At 51.0% G+C, this 19649-nt stretch overlaps 10 protein-coding genes across 10 annotated transcripts; 9 read left to right on the forward strand and 1 right to left on the reverse strand.

Annotated features, from left to right (window-relative positions):
- Nucleotides 1-476: 476 nt before the first annotated feature.
- Nucleotides 477-1421, forward strand: CABS01_13709 (uncharacterized protein; the record flags this gene model as incomplete). The annotated part of the gene is made up of 2 exons (XM_060547051.1): nt 477-1246; nt 1325-1421. 2 exons carry the CDS (start codon nt 477-479, stop codon nt 1419-1421), a joined length of 867 nt encoding a protein of 288 aa, XP_060394641.1.
- Nucleotides 1422-1689: 268 nt separating this feature from the next.
- CABS01_13710 (uncharacterized protein) lies at nt 1690-2301 on the forward strand (the record flags this gene model as incomplete). The annotated part of the gene is made up of 3 exons (XM_060547052.1): nt 1690-1933; nt 2086-2170; nt 2226-2301. The coding sequence occupies 3 exons, from the start codon at nt 1690-1692 to the stop codon at nt 2299-2301; spliced, it is 405 nt and encodes a 134-aa protein (XP_060394642.1).
- A 1012-nt stretch (nt 2302-3313) lies between these two features.
- Nucleotides 3314-4937, forward strand: CABS01_13711 (uncharacterized protein; the record flags this gene model as incomplete). The annotated part of the gene is made up of 2 exons (XM_060547053.1): nt 3314-4584; nt 4643-4937. 2 exons carry the CDS (start codon nt 3314-3316, stop codon nt 4935-4937), a joined length of 1566 nt encoding a protein of 521 aa, XP_060394643.1.
- A 1241-nt stretch (nt 4938-6178) lies between these two features.
- Nucleotides 6179-6888, forward strand: CABS01_13712 (uncharacterized protein; the record flags this gene model as incomplete). Its single annotated transcript, XM_060547054.1, has 3 exons — nt 6179-6460; nt 6512-6728; nt 6824-6888. The coding sequence occupies 3 exons, from the start codon at nt 6179-6181 to the stop codon at nt 6886-6888; spliced, it is 564 nt and encodes a 187-aa protein (XP_060394644.1).
- Nucleotides 6889-7621: 733 nt separating this feature from the next.
- CABS01_13713 (thioesterase superfamily protein) lies at nt 7622-8206 on the forward strand (the record flags this gene model as incomplete). Its single annotated transcript, XM_060547055.1, has 1 exon — nt 7622-8206. The coding sequence occupies one exon, from the start codon at nt 7622-7624 to the stop codon at nt 8204-8206; it is 585 nt and encodes a 194-aa protein (XP_060394645.1).
- A 299-nt stretch (nt 8207-8505) lies between these two features.
- On the reverse strand, nt 8506-9653 carry CABS01_13714 (uncharacterized protein; the record flags this gene model as incomplete). The annotated part of the gene is made up of 4 exons (XM_060547056.1): nt 8506-8762; nt 8828-9177; nt 9249-9487; nt 9549-9653. 4 exons carry the CDS (start codon nt 9651-9653, stop codon nt 8506-8508), a joined length of 951 nt encoding a protein of 316 aa, XP_060394646.1.
- A 1283-nt stretch (nt 9654-10936) lies between these two features.
- CABS01_13715 (uncharacterized protein) lies at nt 10937-13028 on the forward strand (the record flags this gene model as incomplete). The annotated part of the gene is made up of 3 exons (XM_060547057.1): nt 10937-12348; nt 12409-12715; nt 12789-13028. The coding sequence occupies 3 exons, from the start codon at nt 10937-10939 to the stop codon at nt 13026-13028; spliced, it is 1959 nt and encodes a 652-aa protein (XP_060394647.1).
- Nucleotides 13029-14090: 1062 nt separating this feature from the next.
- On the forward strand, nt 14091-15873 carry CABS01_13716 (uncharacterized protein; the record flags this gene model as incomplete). Its single annotated transcript, XM_060547058.1, has 2 exons — nt 14091-14315; nt 14368-15873. 2 exons carry the CDS (start codon nt 14091-14093, stop codon nt 15871-15873), a joined length of 1731 nt encoding a protein of 576 aa, XP_060394648.1.
- Nucleotides 15874-17492: 1619 nt separating this feature from the next.
- On the forward strand, nt 17493-18002 carry CABS01_13717 (uncharacterized protein; the record flags this gene model as incomplete). Its single annotated transcript, XM_060547059.1, has 2 exons — nt 17493-17776; nt 17846-18002. 2 exons carry the CDS (start codon nt 17493-17495, stop codon nt 18000-18002), a joined length of 441 nt encoding a protein of 146 aa, XP_060394649.1.
- Nucleotides 18003-18673: 671 nt separating this feature from the next.
- CABS01_13718 (uncharacterized protein) lies at nt 18674-19504 on the forward strand (the record flags this gene model as incomplete). Its single annotated transcript, XM_060547060.1, has 4 exons — nt 18674-19088; nt 19153-19192; nt 19243-19288; nt 19349-19504. 4 exons carry the CDS (start codon nt 18674-18676, stop codon nt 19502-19504), a joined length of 657 nt encoding a protein of 218 aa, XP_060394650.1.
- Between the last annotated feature and the right edge of the window lie 145 nt (nt 19505-19649).

Raw genomic sequence — 19649 nt, forward strand, 5'->3', positions numbered from 1 at the left:
AAGGCTGCCTTTCCAACCGAGCGACCCCGACCTTGGCATACGGCGCCGATCTATAGGCGATCTTGGCGACGCAGGCCTGGCACGCCTAGCGACTGGGATGAGGTAGATGGCGTAGACTTGACACGGACATTGCTGACGCGCTGTCGAACCAGCGTGAATCTTTCCCGTCTGCATTTACGAGCGACTTTGATGTACAGCGATTTCGTGAAGCTCGTGCCAGATAACGTCAGCACTAAATCAATCCTTCGTGAGGGACAAATTGTACGTGTCACACGTTCTGAGCATTCAAACCAAAGTGCCTCCTATGGCTATGGCCGCTGATCAAGTAGATTTAGCCAGTAGCAAGTAAATCCTTCAACCCCAGACAAAGCAAGGATGGGATGAAGGAAATATAAAGCCGCCGTCAATGCACTTTGGGATTTTCTAGTTTGCGAAAAGGTACCCAGAACTATTTGAAACCCCACGCCACCGCCCGGATGAAGTCTCCGAGTTTATTTCGTGCTGCCTTCAACCCGTTCGAGGCGCCCAACGACACGGCAGGAAACCTGCAGGGAACTGGATTCCGACCCACAATCATGGGTTCAAGTTGGGCACGCATCAACGACGGCTGGGACGCGGCAGAGCTGCTCTTTGAGAAGCACCATATCTTTCTCGAAATCTTCTGGATTTCGAGCACGTACCTGCGTTTTCTAGTCCCAAGTTGGAGGAAGGTTTCGACGCCGACTCATGCAAAGTATACGGCGCTGCCGTGGATTCCTCTCATGATCCATGTCATTCTCGGGACCATCGAGCTGGCCCGATACTACTACCCTCTCGTCATCACCGGTGAACCTCCCGTGCCAAACTTGATCGACCTCGTTCTAGGACTGGCTTTCTCGGCCGGAAGCTTCCATCTGGCTGGGTATGTCCGCGAGGGGAATATTCCCTTCATTAGAGCCACGTTCCAGGCAACGTCTTTCCAGCGAGCGCTCGCCTCCACGTTGGGGTACGTGCATGGTGACGCGCAGTGGCACCGAGCGTCCATCAAGCTGCTGAACAATTTCACTTGGGTCCGATGGCTCTCCACGTTCGGGAAGCATCTCCAGGGATTCAGAACGTACGGGGAAGCCTTCACGGCCACCGTGGTCATGGCTCACCCGCTTTCTTTGTGGGAGGGAGACTACCCCGCGGGGATTCCTCTCTATGCCTCCATCGTGCTCGCGTTGCTGGCCGTCGACAAGTGGGCATCACGAAAACTAGACGGAAAGTGAGTTGCGCTAGAAGACCGGACGATCCAATACCGCCGTCCGAAAATGTGGTTTTTGGGCTGACCTGAACGTCACAGACCAGGGTTCGTCCCCCGCGTTCTCGCGCATTGCGGACTTGTCACCGTGAAGAAAGCGTATTTCGAAACATCGACGTCTGGGGAAAAGCTGGAGTAGCTTGGTTGCGCGAACATGAGTGTTGGAGGTTGGAAGAAGGAAGCTTTCTGGGCACGTCACGGACTCCGCGAGAGGTTTTGCTTTCGGCTGCGCCCATTACAGATACGCACGCCTAGATTCATCACGGAACAGGGTGGAACCATGGCTCGCAATTGACACATTGTTTACAGTCACATCAGACTGATTACTTACTCACAGAATTCAACGTTTCAAGTTCTCAGACTCTTGGCTGCTCCTTGTTGAGTAACGTGGTCGTAAAGAGTTTGCAATGAGTATTGGCAAAACAGTCACAAGAGAGCCGCAACCGCAGGAACAATGTGGACTCGGTAAACCTCCGAAGCGCGGATGGATCACCGAATCTCGCATGCAGGTTACGGACCCAATCCCAAGTGCCGCAGCTAGTGGTCATACACCTGCATTGGGCAACGCTCGCCGTGAAAAGGGAGAGCGAAGCCGATCGGCTCGTCGCATTCGTAGCGAGTGCCCTCACCCGCCAGGGTCCGGCCGGCGAGGTAAGGAACACGAGGGCCGTCCTGAGACTTATATGCTTCCAAGATTCCACACCGCACCAATGGCTCCTTTCCATACATGAGATCTGATCGAAGGGGAAGGGAGAGGAAACGGGCGCGGGCCTTATGCCGTTATCTTATTGCGCGCCTTCTAGAAGGCATAGCGCGTCTTACTAAGTTACGCCGTGTATTACGCCGTCGTCACTATCCCCGTTCGCGCCGTGTTCTCAGAGGCCGCGAGTCAGCAAGCCGTTCGTGACGTGGGGGTCTTTTCGGTTCGCACATCCACTGATAGTGGTCCTTTTGGTCAACTCTTGGCCTACGTTGGGGCCTTGGCATCGCATGCTGCCGTCTTGGCTGCTGTTGCTTAATTTTCGCCGCATTGCATGGCATCGTTATCAGTGCTGGGCGGATCATCTTCAACGGTTCAATCGTTCAACGACACTTCAACAGAAGCGCCGTGTGTTTGTAGGTGGAACCCTTTTCCCACAATCCATACACCGAACCATCCATTGCATCCGTAGTATTCTAAGGCCTGCATCTAGGCTCGTACGACCAAGCTTCTTTGGCTTTTTCTGCCCCCCTTAGCCGCCATGTACCATAGGCCGGTTCCGCAGCTTGCTTGCTGGATGGTGGGAGGGATTTAAGCAGCAAGGCGGGACCTGGGAGGGTCGTCATGAGCGAAGGCGGCGAATAGGTGGAACGACAATTCGTCTGAGCGTCTCCACGGGGGAGGTGTGATGAAGCTATCGCCCTCAAGGAAACGGGACGGGTGTGGCTGGCTCGGTCGACTTCCGTCCTAGCCCTGGCCGAGTCAACCGGGCCACGCACAACGGAGCGTAGTCGGCATTGACGACACAGGAAGGCCCGCCGTCGCCCGTACGAATACTTCGTAGCTTTGGTTCACCTTACGCTGCGGCTGGGTTACTCCGTCCTACTCCATGGTACACTCGATACCTTGTCGAGCCCTCTCCAAGACTCCCCAGGCCCGCCAGGGCCATCTCCCCTCTCCTTCTTTTCTCCATCTTTTGCTCGCAGCCCCTCCACATTGCTGACCCTTACCTCAACGGAGAGGCAAGCTCGTTTGGAGTTTGGATTATGAATCTGCCTTTGCGGTCAGAATCCCGCGGGGTCTCCGCAGACCTTTCCCCACAAGGGACAGTCACATTGAGATGAACGCGGTCCGCTAGATGAAATTCCTTAAGAACAAGGTCGCCTCGCCTCTCTGTCGTGTGCCCTTAGTCTGGCTTCCCTATCCCATCCCTCGTCGACTGTCTGTTCTCATTCCTACCGTGCGGACATACTCTGAGGCTGAACCTTCACCCGTCACCTGAAGAATTCGGATCACAGCCGTGCGTGCGCCCACAAACATCAGTCCTGATAATGGGTGCAAACTACTTCGGCCAGACAGGCAATGCCCTGAGCGTTATCCAGATCGCTCTCGTCGTCTGCCCGGCCTTTATCCTCTTCGGATACAACCAGGCTGGCCTCGGTGGCCTCCTGACTACTGAGGACTGGGTCAAGACCTTCCCTCAGATCGATACCGTCAACACCACCGGCGAGACCAAGAACGCCAACTCAACTCTACAGGGTTTCGTCGTTGCTACTTTTACTATTGGCGCCCTCTTTGGCTCTCTCTCATGCTCCTGGTCTGGTAACGCTTTCGGACGACGCAATGTCATCTTCTTCGCCGGTATCTGCACTCTCATCGGAGAGATCCTCGAGTGTGCTTCCTTCCACCTGGCACAGCTTATCGTTGGTCGCCTCATCGTTGGTCTCGGAGTTGGTCAGCTCAGCTCTATTGTGCCCGTGTGGCAGAGTGAGACCTCCGGCGCCAAGAACCGTGGTCGCCAGGTCGTCCTGACTGGTCTCTTCACCTGCGTCGGTTACGTCTTGGAGAGCTGGATTAACCTTGGTTTCTGGGAGTTCAAGACTGGCCCCGTCACATGGCGTCCCCCTATCGCGATTGCCATTCTCTTCTCCTTGATGCTGATGGGTAGCATCTACTTCCTTCCCGAGTCGCCCAGATGGCTCGTCATGAAGGCTCGCTCTGCCGAGGCCCGTTCCATCATCGCTGCTTTCCGTGGCCTGCCTGAGGACTCCCTTGAAGTCCAGGCCGAGGTTGCTGGTATCGAGCACTCTCTCGAGGAGACTACGCAGAACGCCGCCAAGCTCTCCGACATGCTCAAGATGGGCGATGACAAGCTCGCCTACCGATTCGGACTCTGCATCCTGCTCCAGTTCTACCAGCAGATGTCGGGAAGCAACCTCGTTTCCGTCTACGCTCCCATCCTGTTCCAGCAGAACTTGGGCATGGAGCCCGAGCAGTCCAAGGCCCTCGCTGGTGGTGCTCTGACCTGGAAGTTCCTCTCGTCATTCCTGGCCTTCTTCGCCATTGATCGGTTCGGTCGCCGTGCCGTCTTCATCTTCAGCGGTTTTGGAATGGCTGCCTGCATGACCTGCTTGGCTATTACCACATCCTTCCCCAAGGACAACACTGCTGCCCAGATCGCCGCTGGTTGCTTCATCTACCTGTTCAACACCTTCGTGCCTATCGGCTTCTTGGGTGCCAACTTCCTGTACTGCACCGAGATTGCGCCCATCCGTCTCCGCATGGCCATGTCTTCCATCTCTACTGCCAACCACTGGCTCTGGTAAGTCGCAACTACGTTTCTCGTTCTCCATCATCTCTTCTTACTAACGGTTGCCCAGGAACTTCATTGTTGTCATGGTCACCCCCGTTGCCCTCAACACGATCGGCTACCAATACTACATTGTCTACGCCGTCATCTCGGCCTGCATTCCCGTCAGCGTCTACTTCCTCTTCCCCGAGACTATGGGCCGCAACTTGGAGGAGATCGAAATGCTGTTCAAGGACTCTCCTTCCGTGTTTGCCACGGTCAAGTTTGCTAAGAACCGGCCTATCGCTATGCCCCAGGAGTTCGAAAGCGACAAGCCATCACAGAAGGCCGACTATGTTGAGAAGCAGACGGATGACTCTGCGTAATGTGGAATCTAAGAATATTACGGCCGGGAATTTGCAGGATGGACACTACAGGAACAGTTCAGCATTAGCAAGCGGAAGTCTTTTTTAGCGAAATGAATCAATCGTGATGATCTTGGTATCTGCGAATACCACACCCAACTACTGTTACTCTTTCCCTGATTATACGTGAATATGCCTCAGCCTCAAAGGCGATCTTGATAATTCGTTGAACTACCCACTACAGAATCAAATGAGGAATCATCGAGAGTGCCGACAGAATGACGAAGCCAGTCGGCAGTGGTGCAAGAGTGGCGCTCGGGTTCCCTTGAACGTTGTTGTGTTGGTTGTTATTCCCGGGCCCACTCAAAGATTGCCCTTCCTCTCCAGCTTACCTTCCCTGGGACTTGAAAGCAAGGCAGATGCAGCTCACCTAGATAGACACTGACATCACCCCATCGCGTGTCGCTCAGGTGACTCCTACCCAGTACGAAGTCTTTAAGCCGGGAAAGATACTATCACTGGCGTTCGCTGTGACTGTATTGTTGATGAGGGGGTGGGCCGGTGAGAGACAGTGCTGAGCGCTCATGATGCGTATGTGAGAATGGCGAATAAACCCCGAACGAAGGCCAGCCTTGATCGAATGCTTTTCGAAATCAAAAGAGGGGCGGATGGAAAAACTCAATTGAGTTTCCGTAAACCTCGTCGCGTCAAGCAAGACCAACCACATCAGCGTGTTCATGTGGGAGAGTCAATAGTGCTTATCTATGCATATTGGATGCCCTTGATCTTGTGAGATTGCAGAGAGGTCAGACGCGTACCTGTCCGGGCCGCATCTGATAGTGGTCACCAACATTTCCCTGGTCTTACTTGCAGGTACACTAAGCCCCAATCTGGCAGGAAACACAGGCTCGGACGTAACATCAACAGGGCTGATATGCTGGGGTAAGACCGCTGTGCCTGCTGGAGTGCTATCCTCCAGTTGGCCATGGGACGATCGAGGCCTCTGCCGCCTGTTGGCCGCAGAATATTAATCACCGCGACATCATTTAAGCTTGCAACGGACGACCTGTCAGCGACGCAATGCAACAGCAATGCAGCATCTCGTATTCGTCTATGTCTTGGCAGCCTCTGCACCGTTGGGGTGCGATAAGTTTCAGGGCTTATTATATCGAGCCTCCGCGCTCTCCGGGTAGAGGGTAATTCGGGTCTTTGCAGGTAGACTTCACTTTTCAGACATTTGCTTGATTAAATCCAGCGATAAGATGCTTGGCTCAATTCTCAAGACTGTGCTATCGGCTGCGGCTGTCGTATCAGCGTGCACCCCTCCGACGGAACCTCTCTCGAACAACATCACCGAGGGTTTCGGAATCCAGGTTCAGAACGCTTCAGTGCCCATCATTCACAATCGCTACATCAACTTGTGGTCAGCAGGCGGTGGTGACCAGCATCTCTATTTGAGCCCAGCTGGAGACTCTGCTTTCAACTTGACCCTAGTCAACGGCGTGCTGTCGAGGGGCATCATCCATGCCGTCATTAACGGAGAAGTAAGTTGATCGTTCGCAGTTTGGCGTTGGCGTTTTATTGACACTTCGTAGTACACCGCAGACGACAACACGACCAAGATGTTCATGACGGAACGTGGAGATCCCAAGGCCTTCTTCCAGCCGGTGTATGGATGCAACCCAGACACGGATGCTGTGCAGGTCGAGTTGGACTTTGTTTCCAGAGCCGCCGTGCCAGGTGGTTTTATCTGCTTCAGAAGTGCTTCCGGCGAGAGGCACGAGGCCAGATACTCTCCTCCCGGTAACACTGGTGAGTTTCTGGCTTCCTATCCTTCGATCTATGATTCTCCTCATACCAAGCCTTTTTTTTTCTGATCTCGAAGCTAACTGAATATCTTAACCCAGTCGTCAGAGCAGACCGTCCTTGCTACGAGGTTACCTTGGCTGTGGTTCCTGCCCCGACAGCTTGAGAGGAACTGAACGTGATTGTGTCCACGTTAGGAAGAGAACCATGTAGTTCGTATAAGAAGGTAGCACATCTTAGTCGATGACTGTTCAAGTAATTTCAGAAATTCTCAAATCGCGACGACTTGATATTCAAGTCTGTGATGTCTCCGAATAGAGAATTGCTCCTCCATGATTCAATGACTCCAGCTCAAAGTTGTTAACCAGAAGTGCGCAACGTATCCCATCGGGTGCTTGATAGCGTCAGCATATCTCTACTTGGAATAATAGCAAATTTGGAATTATTCCTTTTAATCCATACTGTTGCCATTCTAATCCTTTTCGATACGCCTAATTGAAAAATTCGAAAAGAGATCAGCGTTAGGGAAAACAGAAGGTCAATGTACTGACGCTATCCAGCATGTTGAAATAAGTCCGCAAATCAATCCTTATGAATTATGACGGCAGGTACTAGAAACTTCTGATTGATATTCTTGAGTGTCAATCCAACTTTGGGTTAAGTACTAATTCATATGGCTTAGTGGTAACTGGCTGGCACCTATTATGAAGCTTGATGCACTGTTTACTCACGTGAAACATGCACGCTGAAAGCGCTGCGGAATCCTTGCCGAGGTCCAACTCGCTTGTTTGGTAGCGACCTTTGGACTTCTAGGTAGCAACTCATCGCCAATTTTGCGTTCAATACACAACAGCAACGCCTGTGCATTGACTACTCTACAAAAGGAGTTTTGTTTCATCATGAGTCGAAATCAGATTGACGGAAACTTACCGGAGACGGTCGCTGAACTAGAGGCCCTCCCTTGGTGTCGCGCACTCCTCAAAAACCCGTCAGTCGTCACTTTCATTCCGCCATCCCGGGTACCAGAAAACGCCAACCCACACGACAGGTTCTTCGGTAAAACACTCAATAACTTGACCGGTATACCAGCTTGCATCAGCTTTCATACCGAGGCCCCGGGTCGATCTGTCATCACCGAACTCTCGTCCCTATTCGCGCTTTCAAGAGGGGTTGATGGCTATCCCAACATCGCGCACGGTGGCATGACTGCAGTTTTGATCGACGAGGTCCTTGGCGTCTTGATTCAGAGGAACATGGACACGGAGAGGGACGACCCGATCTTCAAGATGAACACAGTCACTTCTTCGATGAACATCAAATACCTCAAACCCATCAAAACGCCTAGTGTTGTGCTAGGAACCGGGCAAATCAAGGAAATCCGTGGAAAAAAGATCCTACTCAAAGCTGTTCTCAAAGACGCGGATGGTATGGAGCTAGTGATCTGCGACTCAATATGGATTGGGATTCCCAGAGTCAAGATGTAATACTCTATCGAAAAGAATTGGAGACTCGGAGGGACATCTAAATACACTTGCGACATTGAGGGTTCGGTCTACACAACGTCAGGCCACATTCATTTCTTGGAAGTTATTGGAACCTTGACAGGGCTTTATATCTGCAGACATGATAGTCCACATGACTGTGAGACAATTTTAGCTTCTTTCAAAGAGAGACACATGTTGAGCTTCTAGCTTTTGAACCTCCATGAATATGCACAAATTCATTTGAGTTTCGAACTTGCAGATCCCCGTTCCCTGACATCGCACCGCGACTCTTTGCAAGTTCAAGCCTTCCAAGCAGTTTCCAGGATTTCCTTCACAGTCCAAGCCTTAATGTCAGGGAAGATCTGGTTAAGTGTTCTCTTTCCAGCCGGGGGGATATCGAAGCTTCCATTTTCAAACCAGAGACCGAATACCGAGGCCATGCCCTGGTATGCTTCTTTGGGAAAGAATTGATATGCGGGCACTTGGCTGGGAAGTTCTGTCGTCTGGCCAGTCTTGAGTTTCTCAACGCTGTCATACGCAACGTTGAATTTGGTGCCTTTTTGTATCGTCAGTTAGCCTGGGACCGTGCCTCCTTGAGTTGTGCATCCAATATGAAAGTACCTTTGGCAGCTTCCGCAAGCTGAACAAACTGGTTGAAAGTAACCTTGTCGCCAACGATGAAAGTGTCAGGCTCCCACTTGTCCAAGTCCAGTGCAGCCGCTACAAACTTCCCCACATCTTTGGTGTGAGTGAAGGCTGAAGGCGTGTTTCCCGAGCCCGGGATAGCTGCGGCATTGCCTGGAATATCGATAAAGAGTGTAAAAGGGCTCATATACGAGGGAACAATGGGTGTCGCCCAGTAGTCAAGGAAGAAGCCGTTGTGGACGACGGTGTACTCGAGATCCTTGGTCTCTTTCAAGAGAGCGGCGGCGCGAAGTTTGTTGGGCACAGAACCCAGTTGGCTGCCTTGACTTCATTGATAGTTAGTATCAGGGTGCAATTCTGAAACTCTGGATATCATCCGCGTTCGATCTAAACTAACCTCTCGTTGTGAGGGACGCCCCATCCGCTAGAAATCATTCTCTTGGTCGATGCTGATACGTCGGCGGCGCGAATTAGCTCAAACTCAAGGGGAGTCTCTCCTGGTGGCGGCATCATGTTGATAGCTGAAATGACCGTATGGATATTGTGCTCCTCCAAAATCTTGGTAGTGGCTCCTACATCGGCGTAGTCAACTACGACGATCGAAGCTCCGAGTTTCTTTTCCAACTCGGGGTTTGCCTAAAGAAATAAATTAGTACCAATTCTAGTAGAATGACGATTCCTTAGCATTGTGCCCTACCTTTCTTGCGAGAATTTTGACCTCATGCTTGCCAGTGGCCACGATTGCCTCGACCAAAGTTCGGCCCACGTTTCCGGTGCCTCCGGCAACTGCAATGACTGCCATTTTGCGTGTGGTGCTTTCGGAATGCAAGACTAGATGAAAGTTTTCACAGTAATCATGCGAGTGAGTAAAGGTAGAGTTGCTGTCTAATTATTAGCTCTACGATAATAACCATGGCCGTGGTGGCACTGGCTCTTATAGAGGTCCATCATTTATTCTACGAGCACACAATTGCAGTCCCATCAATACCCCGCTAGTAGTTAGCGGAGTTTGTAGTGGTGTACCCCTATCCATATCCCCTCATTATCCTGGCGGCGGAAGCAAACAAGGTTTTCGGACTTTGTATTCGTAAAGGCGGATTCAATCGACACAGCTGTTAACTTATCGTGGACGTGGTGGAATTAAATATTCGTACTTCGTACCCCGTACTGAATCCCATCCAGATATCCCGGTAACAATTTGCTTCCGTGGAGCCATTGAAGGATCCATAAGTCTAGTGTGCAGACTCCAGAGTGCCCAAAGCGGTTGTGTCCCCATACGGCATAGATTACTTGCGGAAAGTTCCCTTTGCGGCGGTTTAACTGAGTCGGACCTGAGCAGCCTCCTTACCTAACCCTTTAGCACGGATGCATTTTACTTCCGGAAATTACGTGACCGGGCCAATCATGAAACTACTTCCTCTTCCTCTCTCATCTACTGTGAAAGTTTTCCTGCATTTTGTCCGATTCGATCCTGGAGCCTTAGTCGGATTCTCAATCTACTTCTCTTTTGCGGACTGCCGGCTGCTATTCGGAGCCGAGGTGTCGTTAGCATATCGTAACGCGCCGCCTGGCCGAGTGGGTCGCTCAGTCCGGACTCATTCCCGAAACAGCCGTCCGATTCTCAACTGAACCGTCCGGGGTGTTGGCGGTCCGGTATCCCCACACCCCCGCGCACCGGCGTGGCACACCAACATACATGCTTTGCCATGGACGCTATGGATACTGAGTCCGTCCAGAGCGGACGGACCCAAGACAAAGCTTCTCGCATTGCGAAGGTTTGTGAGACCCTGAGAAGTAAGGACGTTCAACGACAGACACTTACACGTGGAAACAAAGGCCTGTCTCCGATGCCAATCGAAGAAGATCAAATGCGATGGAAAGACTCCATCATGTACACCTTGCGTCAATCGCAGTCAGGAGTGCGTGTACCAGCAAGTACAGAGGCGCCGTGGACCTGGTCGAAGGTACGATCATCTCGTAGCCTGCACACTTACATGACTCTTGCCTTTCTCAATTGAATATTGAAATTGACTTGAATATTAAAGCAAAATGTACATCCAAGCTTTAGAGGAACGACTATCCAAAATGGAAGCCGTGCTCAATCAAGCTGGGCTTCCAAGACCAGGAGCACCGCCGACAAGAATATCGCCGTCAGAAACTGATGCCGCCTCCGTCTCCGTGTTTGCAGGCCCGGCCATACCAAACAGCACAGTCCCGATAACGAACCACCGACTTGATGCGCCGCAAGCTGCAGCCAGTCATGTTCCGTCAGATCACCCCATGGGTGATGAAGCGGTATTGTCGGCGCCTAATTCAAGAAGCAGTCAGACACCCGTCCCTCAGCCTCGAGAGATCCCCGAACCGCCGACACAACTTTCGGGGAAGATGCCAGTTTTTGCCGTAATTGCAAGCCGTATGAGAGAGGTCAATTCCGCCTCTTACTGCTCTACATTCAACAGACAAGTCTTCACTCCTCGACTCGAAAGGGAGGAAGCCATCACTATTTTGATGCCTCTCTACGACGACGTCATCAGCAATTACCCGCTTTTGAACTTTCATTACTTCGTGCGTCATTTCGAAACATTACCGGAAGCGGATGACACTTTCAATAGTACGTCGGGATGGGCATACATGAACGCCGTCATCTCTGTAGGGACGCGGTGGAAAACCATCAACAGCGCGTTCCAAGAAGTTTGTCAACTTGCCTGGCCTTTCTTCAAAAATGCATTTTCTGTCCTGACAGAGCTGATGGTGAAGGGTGGCGACTTGCTCTCTGTACAGGCCATTGTCGCCATGGCGGTTTTCATGCAAGGAACTACATGTACCAGAACTGCGACTCTGCTATCTTCTGCGGCAGTGAGACTGTCTCAAAACATCGGACTACATCGGCAGCCTTGTACAATGATGTCCATGTGTGCTCAGGATGTTGAAGCACGGAGTCGGGTGTTCTGGGCGGCCTACATACTGGATAAAGAAACGGGTCTCAACCATGGCCTGGATTCGATACAAGACGATGACGACATTGAGACTGAACTGCCCAGCGGTTGGGGAGAAGGTGTTGACATATTGAACCTCAGAGCGAAGCTTGCGATGGTAGAGTCTTCAATCCGAAGACGATTGTACACGGCGAAAGGACTCCGCCTTACCGACGCCGATCTGGTTAAGGCCATCATTGATTTAGATGCTCTCCTTGAAGAGTGGAGATCAAGTATGCCCGCAAACCTCCAGCCATCATATGAAGCCCCTGCATTGGGGTCAGACATTGCACCAGATATCCTCAACCTGCAGTTGGCATTCTATAGGTGCACAATGATGGTCCACTGGGCGGCTAGACGGCATGACCAATACTCGACTGTAGCTGTCCTCATGGGAACGCCCGCTGGTTTCGAAATGCCCTACATTCAGCTGTCCTTTTCGCAGAAGCGATGCCGCATGGCGGCGCACGCGACCTTGGGATTATTTAGGACCATTTCAACGCCGCAATATGCAGACCTATGGTAAGTCTCCGCGCACGAAGCTGTCACCCTTGGTCTGAGACACTCGACTCACATTTGCAGGCGAATCTTGTGTTACCCCCTTTGCGCAAGCATTACTCTTTTGACGGATGTGCTCGAGACTCCAGGCTCTGCTCGTGCTCGAGGGGACTTAGCAGCAACAAGGAATTTCGCCCATTTCCTTCAAAAGTTCGAAAAATCTGAAGGTTGCGACTTGAAGCGTGTCCTGACGGCGTGCGCCATGATGCAACGGACAGCGCAATATGCCGTCGATGATGCCCAGAATATAATGCGCGCCCAGAATTTGGTCGGCAACAACGGCGGTGGTGTGCCACTCATCCCGGGTTTTAGTCTCGGTGAAGATGCACAGGTGAGACATGATCTGAAGTGCGAGCTTTGAAGCCACGACCACAGACTAACGTTTCTTTTCTTTTGATACTCAGGTTTTGCAATCTTTGCTCGGCACGGCAACACATCCGATGTATCTCGTCCAAGGACTGATGGGAAACTTGCCCAACCGAGACCAGAATCTCACAATGAGGCTTGCGCAACTTCTTGGTACTCCCTTTGAGAGTGGCAAGCCTGGTAGCCCACTCGGATCTCAACCTTTACAACCGGAGACGTACGGTTTTGGGTTCGGTCAAGGCCAGGCTGGTAATGACCCGACGGCCAACTGGTCTTGAGATTGGTAGATTTCGCCCAGCAGACAGAGGCAGACCCATGCTGCACGAGTTTACCACATTGAACAATGGGAATTATCCGGAGCTATACGTGCTCGCTTCGGAAAATGAAAGGTGCCTAAGAGATGCCGAGACACTGTCGCACAACCATCAGGATTTGAGCTGAGCTAGTCTACCGGCGTTCCATCAGGTAAGGGTCCGGAATCTTAGATGGGAATTGAGGCCAAGATGTGGCTGTTATTTTATATACGTCCTGCGCCGCAGACTTTCTTAAGTGTGTGCCCGGGTAACGAGCCTGATGTTGAACCTCAGTTGACTTCTAATCAGTACATATTCGCATTTTGCCCTCGAGTTGCGCTTCTTGCGAAACTTGCGACGTAAAGCTCTCAGTAGCTTTCTATTAGACAATGCATTTTATGATCATGTATCACTGCATAATTTGCAACAATCATTAAGATAGCATGAAAAACAAGTTGACCAAGCCGTCTTAATCTCTTAGATAACCCAAAAGCCAAGTGTCTCTGCCAAGTTGCGGGCTGCCGTCAGCCGCCACAGCATCCCAAGGTCGGGGTGTAAGGGCCTCTTCCGGTCACTGTGCGGCGTGCCTTATCGTCGACGGCCCATCATTTCTTCAATATCATACAAAAATTCTTTCCAAGGCGAGCCAGAGCCCCTTGGCACACGATTTTCTCCTATGAGGAGGCGGATCGGCCACACAATTTCGGCTTCTTGCCGCCTCGGCTTGACTTGTTTTAAGCCTAATCGCAGGGCAAACGCCACATCACCTCAGCTTCCTAGGGAGCAAGCAATTCAGCAAGGAGTATCTGTGAATGAGATAAATTTCACTTTGCCTGATGTCTTGCATGCGTACTATATCAATATCATATCAGACTGATCGCAACCCGGGTTGACTGGTTCGATAAAGAGGCCCCTCTTCTTCATTTCTCCCCATCAAGCGTTTAGTCCAGTTGCGTTCTTATTAGCTTGGACTCTTTACACACTCTCTTTACACTTGCCTGAACTTTCGATCATTCCTAACATTCTTTACTCAGCAAGTATCCCGAAATGTCGGTCCTCACGGATGTAGCATCTGGCATCATGGCGTGGACGAGGACGCCGCGCAACCAGACCTACAGAAAGCTCAACGCCGAGATTGATGCTGAAGCATTACGATCCCCCAGGTCATGTGATAAGCAAAGCTCCTCACATAGACTCCATAGGACGTCCCCTAAGGCTTTGATAAAGCTTATTGTTCCTGTCATCCTTTTCTCTGGACTACTATTTGCCGTTGTTAGTATCCCTCTGCCTCGCCAGGTGACAGCGCAAGCCCTGACACATACAGAGTCACACAGATATCACACAATACATACCCGATTCGACCAGAGACGCACTATCATCGTTGCCGCCTGTGGAGAAAGGTGGTCAGCGACGTCTCAGAATCATCGTGCCGGCCGATGGTCCATCTCCAGGATTGTGCAAGATGCTCATGTCGGGTGTTGCATCCGGCTATCCCAGCTCGGTCATTGTGAACTGGGGCCGCGACTTTCAAAAGTCTCCTGGATGGTTCGGAGGCTCTCATCTTGGCAAGATCGATGGCACCCTCGAGTTTCTTGATTCAATCACTTCTGAAGAAGCCCCAGACGATGAACGCCTTGGACCAGATGACCTCATTCTCCTCGTCGACGCCTACGATGTCTGGTTTCAGCTGCCGCCATCCGTCCTCATTCGACGATATATGGCGCAGAATTACGCTGCAGACGAACGCATTCGAAAGGAGTGGATAGGATGCCCTTCTCGGTTCTCGTCAAACTCAGGAAACAATCTCATACCGCGGCAGACTATCATTATCTCGACCCAGAAGAAATGCTGGCCCGATGCTAGTCTTGGCTCTGACCCCCACTGCGACGATCTTCCCGAGTCTAGTGCACGGGAGGACATGTACGGGCCCCATACGGACGAAGATCCTAAGCAAATGCACGACCTCCGCCCACGGTATGTCAACAGCGGCAGTCTTATGGGCCCCGTCGGAGATATGAAGCGTATGTTCCGTCGTGCCCAAGAGAAAGTCGATGAAAAACAGTCTGCCGGTGCAGGTATATTCAGCGACCAAGGTATTTTTGCGGAGATCTTCGGCGAGCAAGAGATTTGGCGGACTTCTAAGCGACAAAACCACGATGAATGGGTGAAACTCCAAGCTGATCAGCTTGAAAAGTCTGCTCAGGAACTTCAGCAAAATGACTTCAGTGTCGGTCTAGACTATATCCAAGACCTTTTCACCCCTACCGTTTTCGAAGAAGATGATGGGCTATACATTGCGTCGTCAGATGGTCCTGGACTCCGACAAGCCGCGGCCGATAGAGGCATTGATCCACCAAGGGTAGCTGGCATCCCAGGAGACATGCTTGGTTTACGCAGTCCTATCCAAGAGACTGCCATTGACAAGAATATGGGATGGCAAGATCTTCCGCTTTACACCGATTTCTGGAGTACTTCAGTGCCAGTTGTGGTACACCATAATGCCCATCGTAATGGCTTAAAAGGCCAGAGACTGCGCGATTGGTGGAAGAACAGCTGGTTCTTTCCTTATCTCCGAAGTTTATTAAAGCTGCACTCAAAACCACGAGAGGCCCTGGAGCCGCTGCTCAGAGTTCCGGGTCGCAATGGAGTGGAAGACTTGGTTTACACAACACCGGCATCAGATGCTCGGAAGAGGAAGCCCCGCATCTTCAAGAAACAGGATCTCAAAGAACAAGGGTTGGCAGAAGCAGACTGGGACAGTCTGTGTAAGTCTGAGGGTCATGACGAGTGGTGGAACGACGTTTTGCAGGACGGTGACGGACCTCTCTAGGTCAAAGGGCCGATGTGCTGTACGATATTACTTTCATTCCAATTACATTTTCCGATACAATTTCTTCAACGAATGTACAAAGTTCCGAATCATTACACCTTGCTTTAGCATTCAATTGAGTTCGTGCTGTTCTCAGCAATGAATTGATCTGAGGGGGAAGACACATGGACAAGCAGGGATACTCAATCATCTTGATTGCTATTCTCTTACCTCTTCATCTCGTCACAGATATTTCGCCACACTCTCACTCCAATGATCGATGATACCATGTTGACTGACAAGCTGTGGACAACGAGATACACATGACGCCCTGACAGATTCATGTTCTATATGAATTGAGCTGGACTCGGGGAGAGGTCCAGCTTACAAAAATGATATCACGTTTTTTTTTTTTTTTTGCTTCACAGTCTTCAACTTACTTCATTGGCTCCAGTTTGTAATTTCAAATCAATCTCCACGGCATCAGGAGCGTTCCACTCCCATGCACGACTGACACGAGGAAGAAATACGTCTTGGCAGCATGTGTATGGCTTTAGGCTAGACCCAAAACACAGCCTGCATCCTCGGGCCCGAGGCCACGAGCCATGGCAGACCGTTAGAGGCCGCGTCAGCTCTCCCCATCAACAAAGAAATGGATCGATAAAGTATAGAGCTAGGTCTGTCACTCTGACTTTGATTCTCATACCAGCGGCTAGCCTCTTTCAAGTCTGACAAGGCTACCTCCATCCACTGTCAGAAACTGTGTCTCGTCGAACCCCTTTCATATAGCATTTAAAAACAATGTTCTTACCCAAAACACTGCTTGTACGTCTCTGTACTTCCTTGAGTACGTCAGGGTCCACTTTGTTAGACAATGCCTAGTCACGAGGCCTCATGGCCACGGACCACAGACCCTCAAAAGCATCTCCAACCAGGGTTTTTGAAGTGCGGAGAGCCATATCCCAGGAATTCTGAATCCTCATTGATATCCAAGCCGGTTCAATCCACTAAATCATAGTTCCTGTATGGCTGTGGAACTGAAGACGGATTCGGCGATCGGCAGGGAGGGAACACGAGCTCTGGGTGCTATTTTGAGACGGCCAGGCAGCAGCATTTAGAGCGCTACATTTCCCCGAAGGATTCGACTGCCAAAACGGGGAACGGGCTCATAGTAACGAATGAGGCAACTTTTTTGGCACAGGTCTATTTTGCTGGCCAACAGTGTCTCTGCCACGATGTAATTGGTTCCTATTGATAATGACGGACAACATGGCTGGTAGAGCCTTAACAATGACTTACAGCGATGCATTCGGCGATATGCAACTGACGTCTGGTAGACTACAGATGGCAGGTTCCGTGTTTCATCAAAGGAACTATCCCACAGCTGCCGTGATTATTGGTCAACGGGGTTGCTATCCGTTGGTTGGGTTCCATGTTATTCGAGTGTGTGTTCCATGTCTATATGAATGCCTTTTCCCGGGCCCTTGACTATAACTCCTCATCAGTTATCTCATCCAATCTCAACCGAATACAATACTCGTTTTAGTTGCAATTCCAGGCATGAGCAAGAGTGAATTTGGTAAGATATATCATCTCTAGGCAGTTTCCACGACTTAGGCTAATTGGGACCATTAGAAACGATGTCGAACGCTCCCGAAGATTTCAGTATCCGATCTCCAGTTCCTCAATACCAACCAATGCATACCCCCGCGTCAACTGCCATCGGCAGCCATGATATCGCCGGACCTAATGTCAAATACTGTCACGTTGTCCACTGCAACCATGGCGAATCTCTTGGTGAAGGCTCCCGGGCAAACGTCGTGCCTGTTGCCCTCGTTGAGAGATGGCCTGCCTTGATCGAGTGCCCTGCTTGCAAGGGCGTCACTCCCACTACAACGGACCATACCATTGGCAAAGGAGCGCAGTACGTCGTCCCCATGCCGTGTATCTCATAATTACTCGAAACTTTTGACTGATACTTTTATTTCTGTAGCTGGATGGCCGTCATGCTGTTTTTCACCACTGGTGTTGGCGTATTCGCTCCGTATGCCATGAGGCCTTTCAAGGACGTCGTTCACAGCTGCCAGCGATGCGGACGAAAGGTAGCGACTCGGCGATTCGGCGGTGGCACTAAGGCGCACCTTATGTGAAGTGGAAATCATAAGCAGACGCAGGGACCATGATGCCATTATGTCATATCCTGCTACGACTTTTCCTTTTGTTTGGGCATACGGTGTAAATGAGACACGACTGGTTCGTTAAACACTATCTTCTACCTAAATGAATCTAAGCTTCATTCCATCCCGTTCCAAAGATGGACCCTTGTCATCGTCAAGTCTTAAGCGTCCCAATGAAAGTCCGCCTGGGGATTTATCCCATGCAGCCTTCTTATCGCGAGATGCAGGGGAGTTGACAACTGCCGCACGGCAGAAGGCAGACGAGGTTCTGAATTTGGGTCAGGATGCATTCACACGTTGCATCCTGGGATCAATGAACTGGCGGGGCAGATTCCGTTCGAACATCACTGATAAAGTAGGGTGACTTCAGATGGATGAAGAGTAGCTGATCCTGGTCGAGATTTGTTCAACTTCCTGAAATGGATTATGGGGCACGACCGTTGCAACCGCCCATGGCACCGTCCCGATTTTCTGTGAGACTGGTTGCAGAAGATGTCAAGATAAGTTCGTAATCATTAGGCATAAAAGGCCAAGGTAAGTACAGCATCTGGATACATCACTTCGTCTCGTCTCAGTGGGTAGAGGACATTGCGGCTTTCATCCTCGGCTTGAGAGATCTAACCCAACATCAATACACCGCCAAAATGCGTCGCGCAATTTTCGTCCTCCCTCTACTCTTTCTGGCCAATCCAGTATCGGCGGTGACCTGGTATTTCCTCCGTTACTACCCCGCTTCAGGTCAGAAGTTCACCTCTCTCTCGGGCGAGATGGTGATCCCGTCACTACCGCGCGCCGGCGTTTACTACCTCTGGCCAGGCTTGCAACCGACCGATAACAGCGGCGTATACCAAAACGTACTCGACGGCCGCAGCGGAACATGGTGGCTCGGCTCCGGGTGGTGCTGCTCCAACCCGAGTCTCCCTTGGGGCGGAGGCTTCAACACGTACGGCGGGGAGACGATTTCGTTCCAAAACACCCTGAAATCGGACAATTCGGCGTGGACCAGCACTGTGACGAGGCAAACTGGTGGTCAGGTTGTTACCAATGACTTCGCTTTGGGTAAGCCACCATTGGATGATGGGGGATGCCGTGTAGTAATACTGACTTGAGGTGCCTACTCTAGCCGATAAATCTTTCAATCAAGTGCTCTTTGCCATTGAATTGTGAGCTTCACCCGATGTCAAACAACGGATTGTCGACTAATGTTCTTTAGGTACGACGTCTCATGGGACTTTGGTCCACTAGCATTCGACAACGTTGTAATTGTGTGTCCAACTATATCCCAGCGTCAATCAGGGAACCCAACTGACAACCTTCAGACCTCCACAGGCAGTTCAGACTCAAGTTGGTGCACCAGCTTGCCGCAGAATTACAACTCCGCGACCAACTATACCATCACCGGCACGAGTGCAAGCGTGAGCGGCGACACAGTCACTTGCAGTATTCAGTCAGTTGTGCTCAATGCACCGGCGTGAGAGACGAGCCTAGGTATTGCGACGATAATTGGTAATATTATGTTATTCTAGGAGGGACGATCCTCTGCGCTCAACATAAGGGGATATCAAGAAAAACCAGCTCAACGCTACATATCAGCCCACAGCCCCATCCATCTCTTTCTCT

The sequence above is a fragment of the Colletotrichum abscissum genome, assembly GCF_030869225.1.
Source record: "Colletotrichum abscissum strain IMI 504890 chromosome Unknown Scaffold_47.1, whole genome shotgun sequence".
Taxonomy (NCBI): domain Eukaryota; kingdom Fungi; phylum Ascomycota; class Sordariomycetes; order Glomerellales; family Glomerellaceae; genus Colletotrichum; species Colletotrichum abscissum.